General features: G+C 54.0%; 1 protein-coding gene across 2 annotated transcripts in view; it reads right to left on the bottom strand.

Annotated features, from left to right (window-relative positions):
* Nucleotides 1-4,058: 4,058 nt before the first annotated feature.
* Nucleotides 4,059-11,183, bottom strand: part of URI1 (URI1 prefoldin like chaperone) — a 30,444-nt gene continuing 23,319 nt past the window's right edge. For both annotated transcript variants that reach the window (XM_079799378.1, XM_079799379.1), the window contains exons 7-11: nt 10,239-10,404; nt 8,680-8,986; nt 7,062-7,204; nt 5,971-6,217; nt 4,059-4,774 (exon numbers count right to left, since the gene is read on the bottom strand). In XM_079799378.1, coding sequence (XP_079655504.1) covers nt 4,598-4,774; nt 5,971-6,217; nt 7,062-7,204; nt 8,680-8,986; nt 10,239-10,404 — 1,040 coding nt within the window. In that variant the 3' untranslated portion in view covers nt 4,059-4,597. The remainder of the gene's footprint in view (nt 4,775-5,970; nt 6,218-7,061; nt 7,205-8,679; nt 8,987-10,238; nt 10,405-11,183) is intronic.

The raw sequence follows: 11,183 nt of genomic DNA, 5'->3' as shown, positions 1-11,183 counted from the left end.
ATCCGGAGGTTTTGATCAATTAAACAGCGTAATTAACAGAGACGGTCCATTTGTCTTGGGCTGTGCCGTCCGTGCGCGGCGCCGAGTTGAAGTTCCGCCCCTGGAAGGCGAGTTTGTGCAGAAAGGAGAACATCGCGTGATTTACTGGGTCGGATTTAAAAGACACAGCGGGAGTTGGCAAAATTCACGTATCATGGGGTTAATGTGGGCTGGAATGCAGCGATTTGTAATACAAAAATATCGCATCCAAGGACACGCAGCCGGCGCTCCGGCCCTGCACCCTCCCGCCGCTGCCATGAACGGCAGGGACAGCTGCCTTCGCCACCAGCAGGGCAGGCGCCGCTCCCGGTGCCCACGCCAGGCTGAGCTGCGTGGGCACGGTGTCCGCCGGCTGACTGAGGCAGTGGCGTCCCCACCGCGCGTGGTGCCCCGAGCAGATGGGTGTTTCCCAGAAGGAGTGGGTCTGGTCCGCAGCCCAGACACTCAGGCCCCACAACATCCAGGTTCTGTCCAGTCCAGGCGTTTTATTTCTATTTTTTAAATATATTGTTATTGATTTTAGAAAGGGAGGGAGAGGGAGAGAGAGAAACATCAATGATGAGAGAGAACACGGATCAGCTGCCTCCTGCACGCCCCACACTGGGGATCGAGCCCGCAACCTGGGCGTGTGCCCTGACGAGGAATCGAACCGTGACCTCCTGGTTCATAGGTCGACGCTCAACCCGAGCCCCGCCGGCCGGGCAGCCTGGGCATTTTAAACTTGCCGTTCCGGGGCTCAGAAGAAAAAGGAAAATACCCCAAGGGTTGCTGAAGCTGTAGACATCCCCGAGACGGAGGGTGTGAGGAGCAGACGGGCCACCATCCCCCCTGGGTTAGGGGTGTCCCGGGAGTCAGCCGAGAGATTCAGCCCTAAAGCTTGGGAAACAGGGTCCAGCCTCGGGCTCCAGGAAGACCACGGAACGTGGGAGGACCATGAGGGGGTGCCAGGGAGAAAGGATGGGTACGGCACTTCCCACAGTGGGGAGCACGGCGGGAGACGTGCTTCTACCCGCCAGGGGACCAGGGGGGCAGGTAAGTGCAGGCCAGACCCAGCTGGGGGCAGACATGAGACACGGTCGCCGGCCTGCACACACGCCTGCCAGGGCCCCCGGCTCCAGCTGGCAGGCGTCACTGGCCCAGGACTGGCCTCCGCCCCGAGCCGCGGGAGGCTGCGCACAATGTGAGACACAAGTGTTTTCAGAGAACACGCAAGGCAGGACGGACACCCCTGGTCCAAGGGCACGGTGAGGGGGTCCTGTAACCCCGGCCTCTCCCCCGACAACGCAGTGAACCTCAGAACGAGAAGGAACCCAGCACGGGGAGACCGGCTACAGCGGAAAAGCCCTCCAGACAGACGCCGGGCGTGACGGGGAAAGAGGCACTTGCTCTGGGATAGTCCCCCCCAAATGCACACCCCAGGCGAACCCTAAGGACGCACTGGGCAAACCCAGAGGGAGAGAGTCTATGAAATCACCTGGCCAGGCCCTTGGAGCCCGCGGGGCCACAGGGAACAAGACGCTGAAAAAGGGTCCCAGGGTGGGACGAGACGTGGGCGGAGACGGGAGTGGGCCGCAGGGATGGGACGCCGCGGAGGGAGGCCTCTCTCATCATCTTTGCACGGAGCTGTGACTCCTAGAACCACACGTTTCCCCAAATAAACCATGAAAACCGAACCAAGGTGTGGAGCAAACCCACATGACAAATGGATCACCGTCGCCCTGGCCTGTTTTGCTCAGTGGTTAGAGCAGGGGGGTCCTCACACTTTTTAAACAGGGGGCCAGTTCACTGTCCCTCAGACTGTTGGAGGGCCGGACTATAGTTTAAAAAAAAACCTATGAACAAATTCCTATGCACACTGCTAAGTCGGCTGCTAAGCAGGACAGGCAGCGGCAGCAAAAACACCTGGCGGGCCGGATAAATGTCCTCGGCGGGCCGCATGTGGCCCGCGGGCCGTAGTTTGAGGAACCCTGGGTTAGAGTGTCAGCACTGGGACCAAGGGGTGGTGGGTTCGGCTCCTGGTCAGAGGCACGTACCTTGGCTGCAGGGCCCCAGTCAGGGCACCTGCGGGAGGCAGCCAATCGATGTCTCTCTCACATCGGTATTTCTCTCTCTACTCCCCCGCTTCCCTTCTACTCTAGAAATCAACAGGAAAAATATCCTCAGGTGAGGATTTAAAAAAAATTTTTTTTTTTACAAAAAGAACACACAAATGACTCCCAGGAAGGGTCGGGAAAGGAAAGAACCAACCTAAGTCGCATGGAAAGCTCTCGGGTGACCCCATCCATAGTGCAGTGATGTCAGTAAGTGGATTTCTGCCCTGGCCAGATTGGCTCAGTGGGTAGAGCATCAGCCTGTGGACTGAAGGGTCAGGGGTGATTCCAGTCCAGGGCACAGGCCCGGGTTGCGGGCTCGGTCCCCAGCGTGGGGCATGCAGGAGGCAGCCGATCCATGATTCTCTCTCATCATTTATGTTCTGTCTCTCTATCCCTCTCTCTTCCTCTCCAAAATCAATAGACGTATTTTTAAAAAATAAAGTAAAAGAGTAATAAACAGGTTTCTGCTGGGCACAGGAGGCACATGCACCCACATTTGTGTGTGCTACAGCTTAGGAGTGAGTGAGCGGTCTTCTCCCCAAAAGCGAAGCCACACTCGGTGGCAGACAAAAATGAGGAACCGCCCACACGCCCAGAACTCAGCAAAACCGTCAGGTCAAGTGAGCGAGGAAACGGGGGGCTTGTGGCGGGGGGGGGGGGTTGTGCTGTGGAGCCTGGAGGAAACCCTGGTGGGGACAGGAGCAGGACCGCACACGCAGGGGCCTGGGCCCGGCGAGAGCAGGGAAGGCCAGTGACGGGAGGGCGAGCCGCGGAGCAGACAGCAGCGCAGTGAGCAGCAGGCACAGGGGACCCAGCCGTGGGAAGGGACTGGGTCCTGCGAGCTGTGGGAATGCAGGAGGCGCTGCTGAGGAGGCAGGTGTGCGGGGTGGCGGTGCCGATTCTGCAGTTTTTCTCGGGTCTAAACTGGCTCAGTGCGCAGGCCGCTGGTTGCCGCTGTCGCGGCGGCTGAGCCCTGCAGAGCCCTTCGCGTGCACTGTGACTCGGTGAGAGCGCGCTGCCCCGGCCCGGCGAGCGGCAGCACCCGCCTGCTCCCTGCCGTCCCATCTGGGAGGGACCCCATCTACTGTGAGAAGTGACAAACCGCGAGGCCAGGAGGCTGGAGACGAGGCGGAGACACAGAGGGTGTTCACGGCCTCGCTGACACCACGGGAGGAGCACACAGCCCCCACAGGCCGCCCAGGCGCACGGCCCGTCCCGCCACAGCCGCTGCCGGAGCCACCGGGCACCCCGGGGGCACTGCTGTCCTCTGGTTTGCTTTCGGGGTTTGTGGGGGATGGGCTGAGCGAAAACTGTAGGCGGTCGCTCAGAATTCACTGAAGAACACAGCCCCTGCACTGACCCCTCCGCGTGTGGGCTCGGGCTCACCCGACGGTTAACACGCATCTTCATAAACTCCTAGTGCCGCTGCTCCCGTTACAAACAGCTCCACTTTTCTAGGACGTAACTTCACTTTGTTTAAGCAAGAATTCATTAAAGGAGCTATAAATAGCCTTCAGACACGGCCGTGAATAGGGACTGGCACTGACGGCTTGTTTTAGGAGCACAGAATGCTTTTAAAAGCCACATGTTGGCATCAAGCTGAGGATTTACACGTGCGACACAGTTTTCTATTAGAATACATTTCTGCATTTTAAGTTTTGCTAAAAGTAAATATGACATTTCAAATGCTAAAAGGAAAGCATCCTTAGAGAAAGCAGCGTTGGGAAGACCAGGACATAAAATTTCTTCTCTTAGAAGACATGCTCTCTCTCTCCCAAACACAGCGCCTGGTACAGTGCACGCAGCGGAGAGATGCCGGGGCCGCGAGGGCGAGGGCGGCGGCGGCTGGCGGTGCTCGCAGCACGTACATAAATCAGACATTTCCACGCGCGGCTCTGCATCATAAAGTCCACAGTATTTTCGAGACCAAGTTTCATAAAATTTTTACTTAAAAAAAAAAAGTTTTACAAAAATCCCCTTCTTCCGACCAAGAAACCTGCCCACAGGCCACAGGAAGCATCTGCCGAGAGGACAGCAACAGTCCCAGGGTTAAAGGGCACCTCGCTGCAGAACCCACCAGAAGGGTTCTTAAAGGGCCTTTCAAAGGCTGAAGCAGGAACAGAACCGCTGATCTACCTGAATCTTACGTTTCTGTTACATGTCCCTGTGGTGTGCACATCACAGCTGAGACAACTGCCTGCGTTTAGTTCGAAACACCCACCACGCCCAGGAACATCCTCTCGGAGCAGCGATCCGAGAGCCGCGGCATCACAGGCAGCAGCGGTGTTGCCGGTGCCGAGGACGATGAGCAAGCGGACTGGGAAGTCCTGGGCTCAATCGGTTCCTCACCACCCCCGACGGAACAGGAGAAGCTGCTTCCAGATTAACTCAGGACACCTCACTCAGTCTCCGAGGAGCCATTAGCGATGCGCACTCTGACGATGCAGCACGAGGTCGCAGGCCGCCTAGCTCCTCTGCTGCAGCCTGGCGGCTTTGAACTTGGACACCCGCTTGGTAACCTCCGACCCTTCTGATGGGATTTCTCTCCGCTCAGGGATCGTGGGCAGCATAGAGTGGGCCGCGGCCGGGTGCGGGGCGAGGCAGGGCGACAATTCTTTCTCTATTACAGTTCCAGAAAAAGCCTACAAGACAAATGTCGGTGTGGGTAATAAAACTCAAGGAAGATGCCACACAATCCTTTATCCTGTATTAGTCAATGACACAGTTCTTTTCATTAAAAGTAAATTCACAAGATTTCTGGATTAAAAAATAAATAAAACATCAAAAATACAAATTGCTCAGAGAAATCAAATGTCATTAAAACATCTTAATCACTCCACCACGTGTAAGGCCACGCTGACGGCACACTGCGCCGGGTCCTGGCCTGCAGCCCCTCGGTCTCGCAGCAGTGGCGGCTCTGCATGGCGTCCGCTCATGCACTATGGGCATCGCACTGTGTCTCGCCTCAGCTTTATGTAAGAGTGGAACTTAAAAGTCACACCACTGCCCGGCCAGCGTGGCTCAGTGGTTGAGTATCGACCTATGAACCAAGAGGTCTCTCATCATTGATGTTTCTCTCCCCCCTTCCCTGCCTCTCTAAAATCAATAAAAATGTGGGGTTTTCTTAGTGACAACACGGACACTGGTGGGATGAGCACTGGCCTCAGCATTCGATACGACAGTGAGGCAGACCCGAAGGCCACGGCATCTGCGGGGCCGCCTGGCACGCGTGCTCCATGGAGCCAAGGACTGAGCTCAAATGTGGAAACACACCAGCCCGTTGTCACCGGCCACCTCACCGTCTGACAGAGAGCGACAGAGACCAAGTTGTGCCGACTTTCTGAAAGATTCCTGGCATGTGTAACCTCCCCCTGGCATCTTCTAAGAACCATGTGCACAGTGAAATGGGACACACACTTCCATGCACACTTTGCTTACCTTGTAAACCAGGGTACAAGTTAGTTAAGACGATGTGTCACTTAAATAACAATTTGTAAAAACACTATTCATCCCCAAGCCTGGGACTGACTAGGTCCTATGACTTCTGAGAATAAGTGAACATATGAAGTAAAGCTACAAGATATACAATGCCACTACCCTTCAATTAATGAACATAAAACACAAGAATTTAAAGGCAATGAAACGAACGACTTACAGACCAGACCTGGGAGACAGAACCGCGGCACTTCTCACACACGAGGAAGGCCTCTCACAGAAACTCTCACGCCCAAAGAGCCACGCGGGACAGGGACAGGAGCGAGGGCCGTGAAGGCCACGGCACCACCCCACCCCAAGAATCAGCCAAGGACACCCGTGACACAGTGAGACACACACACACCTCGAGTGCTCCGGACGCGGGCGAGCACGTCTCTGGAAGCTGCTCCTGCTCCTCCTCCAAAATGCTCTCGCTGGCGTCGCTGCCCGCGGCCTCCTCGCAGCTGACGCTCCGCAGCAGCCCGCGGCGCTCCTCGCAGTCGGCGGCGCTGCCCTCGCTGGTGTCGCTGCACACGCTGTTCTCCCGGCTGCGCGACTTCAGGATGGACTTCCGAGGGACGTACGCCCCGTTCACCAGGTCCACGAAGACCCTGCGGCACAGCACGCACCGCTGAGGCGCGCACGCTGACACGCGGACTAGCGTTTGTGAAGCCTGCTCCAGAAGTTAGCCTGACATGTTTTACTCAAACGTGTATCTAACATTTTCACAATCCAAATAATTTTGTAGCCTCAAATGACATATTCCATATGCTTTTGAAAACTGTAACCTGGGGCTAATAGAACACAGCACTTTATTTATAAACACGTTCTGGGTGACAATAGCTTGATTTACCAAAATTTCACCCATAACTGAGACCTACTTAGGAGGGAGTCAGCAGTTTTTGCAATTTCCACAAACGTGGGTCGTGCAGACGGTCAGGCAGTGCCGGCAACCAGGCCCAGCCAACGCTACAGCGACACGTCCCTTCGGCCATGCCAAAGCCCCCACCCAGCCCACCAGGCACACCTCCATTTTGAAAGTTACACACAACATGGTTTGACTAGATCCGTGTTCGGCAAACTGCGGCTCGCAAGCCACATGCGGCTCTTTGGCCCCTTGAGTGTGGCTCTTCCACAAAATACCACGGCCTGGGCAAGTCTATTTTGAAGAAGTGGCGTTAGAAGTTTAAAAAATTTGGCTCTCAAAAGAAATTTCAATCGTTGTACTGTTGATATTTGGCTCTGTTGACTAATGAGTTTGCCGACCACTGGACTAGATCAATCGGGAATGTTTTAAAGTGCTGGCCAAGAGGGGAGGGGAAAGGGGAAGTGAGCGACATGCCCGGGCTCTGGACTGGAGCCGAGGTGGCGCGGCAACTGCCAGGGGACGCCCTGGGCCAGGACTGTCCCGGGACCACCGCCCTGCCGAGGCTGGTGCCAGCCGGGGCTGCCCACCTGTAGATGTCCGCAGGGGTCCTGATGGTGGGCAGCTCCGGGGCAGGGTGGCCACCACCACAGCTGTTCTTTCGCTTCCGTTTGGCTTCTTCCTTCTTTTCACTGAATTTTAAAGTGGTGTTTTTTCCAGTATTTATTCGCACCTGAAACGTTCACAGAAAAAATGACAACCCTCCTGAGAAATTCAGTCAAAGCCAAAAGGAAAGCCGATGCTCAGCACTGGGAGCAGTAACAGCAGGGGGCCGCCTATGCTTCCTGCATGGAAGCGAGGTGCAGCGTGAGACACGGCCACGACGTCCCCGCCCCCCCGCCCCGCCCCGCCCGCGCAGGCCTCACAGCACTGAGCTACATCTCACCAGTGACCACTCCAGGCGCCAGCGCCTCGGCTTTCACACCAAAAGCAAAAGACAGAGACCCTGGAGCAACACAGGTCTGAACTGGCAGATACACTCCCCGCGATACTTTCGATAAATACACTGAAAACCAGGACGGACCTTGCTCAGGGCTGTCTGTCCTTCCGGTGCCTGCTTGGTACCCTCCGCACTGTCCCCTGAACGACGCCCCCAACACCCTGCAAATGTCACTCACTCTTCCCACGTCCTCCGGCTGACAGTACGAGAAATGTAAAGCCCAAAGAATCACAAAGCAAAACTTTTTTTCTGACTAATCAGTCCTTTTTCCCACGGAATTCAGTAAGTGCTCCCTTTAGTCTGAAGCATTAGAGCATTAAAAAGCAGATAATTATTTCACTTCACATTAGAGCAGGGATAACTTCAGGGACCTGAGAAATATCAAATATGTTTTAAACATGTTTCATTAAATAATCATCACAGGCACTTGGGACGGAATAGCAGGCCCTGCGGGGACACGAGTGGGGAGGAGTGCTAAGCCGAGACCAGACGTGGTCTCCGAGCCCGTGTCCTTGAGAAAGACAATTACAAAGAGGAGTCACAGGGGCTCCTCGCACAGGGTACAGAGCCACGGGAGGGCAGGGGGTGGCTCAAGGTGGCCTGTCCTTCCTCACACAGAGCCCAGCCTCCATCGAGCCTGACTTCCTCGTGGCAGGATGGATGGACAGACGTCTTTGGATGCTAAAGAGAAGCTGTAACCCCAGCTCTAAATGCCAAGTTTCTGAAGTCATGATTGCCCACAGATGTTTATATTTACTTTGTCAGAAAGGAGGCTAATTTTTACTTCCTCCTACATTTCTCCTTCTTGCTCATGATGTTCCTATTCATTTTATGCCCACATAGAAACAGCAACCTGGTATAATTAAAAACTTAACTAATGCAGTCCCTTTCAAACATCCTCCACACGCCACAACGCCCACCGTACAATTCTCTCTGGGATTCCCGAGGGAGCCGTGCTGAGGGGCAGGTGGGCGGCAGCAGTCGCCTCTGGAACCGACCCCTCCCAGACCCCACACCATCCAACCCACTGCAGAGACCCGTGGCCCGATGCGTGCTAACGACTTAGACTTTTTCCCCTTTTTCTTTTTCAGTAAACTGATCAGAACCAGGGACAAGAGACGTTTTCTTGTTTGGCACCATCAGCATCAGTCACTGCTGAGACCGCTGTTTAGAACAGCCGACACGAGTCAAGGCAGGAGCGTACCCACCCGCTTGGGTTCGACCGTGTGAGAAAAGTATATGGTTGGTACAGAGCTGGCCCCAGGCCCAAGAGCGTCGTCGTCGTCACCATCCTCATCCTCATCACTGAGGGGGGAACGAGAGCCATTCACAGCGCAGCTCGGACCACGGAGCCGCTCCACAACGGTATCATCCGCAGGGCGACAGCTGGGAGCCGCGGACTCGGCCGCTGGATGCATCCCGTTCACACGTCCGTTCACACGTCTGCTCGCATCCTCCTTCTCCTCTTCGGAAGACGCTGTATCTTCTCCGTTCGCAATCACAGGAGGAGGCTGACTAGTAGAGAAAACGGGGAAAAGAGCCAAATGGAACCTTACGTTTCCTCATTTTCAGTTCACTTCAATGGGTAAAATTTAAGATTTCGAATAGGATAGTTTTTAACTAGAATTCTAGGTTAACAAAAATTTTCTGAAATAAACAGCAACACATTAGTTCCTCTGCTGATTCTGTGTATTGTAGTTATTCAAACAAGAATACAACAGAGTATATGATTTTTCTAATCTTTGCAAAGAGGACACTGGCCATACAAAATATAAGCACAATGTAAATAATACTACCAGAAATTTCTAAGAAATTCAAAGGATTCTGTATCTCTGTTTAAAGATCAGAAATTAAAGCCACAGAACATTAACATTCTTATCTTCTATTTCTACATTCACAAGCATGTATTATAATTTTAAAAATAATTTGTACATGTGCACACAATTTTATTTATATACATACATACATGCACATTTTTCATGCTTCATTCTACAAAGGATTTGAGGACCTTATAAAAATAACAAAACCAAAAATGCAATGGAACTGAAATACCATTATGCAAAAAAGGGAGAAATCATGACCAAGAAAATCACAAGACGCAGGACGGATTTTTAAAAATGAAATCGTATCAGTTCATCAAAGACCTACGAACGCAGAGGAGGTAGGAGAAAACCTGTCCTTTCTGCGCCGTGCCGCACCTTCCACGGACACTAACCCCTGCCTCTGGCACGTCACTGCAGCAAAGCAGCCGGGCCTGTGGGGAGACTCCCAGGAGCACCTGGCAGCGGTGCGATGCCTTCTCCCCGCAAGGGAGTTCGCATGTACCTGCCCTGCCCATCACAAACTGCCTCAACAACAGCAGTGTGCCAAGGAAGCAGGAAACCCGTCACGCTAACAAACACACTCAGCACGTTTTTCTCTTTAGCAAGTTATTCAACACAAAAATGCTTCATTCAAAATGTAATATATGAAACATCCACACTTACTATAAAAACAGGGACACTGATGACAAGCATATCTGTACACGTGTGCACGGGCACATACATGAACACGGTACATCTATACACGTGTGCACAGGCATGTGTGTGAACACGGCCCTACAGGAAAATATTCTGGAGAATTAACACCATTCGAGGTGGCGGGATCGCTGCCACGTGGACCCCGTGCGCTTCCTGTGTTCCCGAGGAGCACAGGGTCTCACCCACAAGGAAAGGGTCATGAGGAGCTGAGTGAGGGAGCTCTGGGGGAGGCCCACTGTCATCAGTACCTCTCAAGTTCACCCAGCAGCTCCTCCTGTCGCTCCAGTTCTTCAAGCCGAGCCCACAGCTCCTGGTCCGCAAGCAGATCCTTTGATTCGACATTTGCAAAATCCGCTTCAAAACCATCTGAAGTTTTGGGTTTGGAGTGAGGTTTATGAGCAATCCGGTGTTTTGCTATTTTTCGAAAAAGGAAAGACAAGGCTGTTAACAGCAACGTTCAAAGGCACAGCCTGGACGTGGTGAGGCTTTCCTAGGAGGCGAGGGGACGCCGAGACGGAGGGCGTGCTCACAGGGGGCCCAGGGCCCAGCAGCACTGGCCCCGGAGCGCGTGTCAGGAGGACGGCGCGGGCGGCCCGGACCCGCTGCTCAGAAGCGGCTTAAAAAGCCCAGGGACTGGCACGCACGTTCAGGTGGGGAAGAGCTGCTCCCTGGCTCAGAAACGCCCCTGCTCACAGCCCGCCTCGTCATCGCACAAAATTCAACACCAGTGCGACCTGCCTCCATCAGACGGCAGAGACCGCAGTTCCTCAAGCACCACGTTCCAGCATCGCAGGCACCTCCACTCGAGGCACGGCGAGCCTGAGGCCCTCGGGGAACCCACAGAGGGGCACCCCCGAAAACTGAACTACAATGTTACGTATGGACATGGCTCCTTTCCCAATTGCTGTCTCTTATTTGTAATCCTCTGAGGGCAGGAGGTAGAAAAAGTCTGAACTCAAACCTATCTGCTCTTCATTTGAAAGAAGCTTTATTACAAAGCAAATCAAGCCTTTGGAGGGAACAGGGAGGAGGTCTAAAAGGCGGTCATGACACAGAAAATATCGAAGTCGTGTCACAGCCTGTGCTGTGTACCGGCTGCTGCTGAGACAGCACTGAGGAGTTTTACGTCGCAGACTGTACGACACACACATCTCACTGGCACCATCCTCACCTGTCTTTCTGCTCTTCAACGT

The sequence above is a fragment of the Cnephaeus nilssonii genome (assembly GCF_951640355.1).
Source record: "Cnephaeus nilssonii genome assembly, chromosome: 20".
In the NCBI taxonomy this organism is placed as follows: domain Eukaryota; kingdom Metazoa; phylum Chordata; class Mammalia; order Chiroptera; family Vespertilionidae; genus Cnephaeus; species Cnephaeus nilssonii.
The sequence above is the reverse complement of the archived record's forward strand: the minus strand, read 5'-3'. Positions and strand labels throughout refer to the sequence as shown.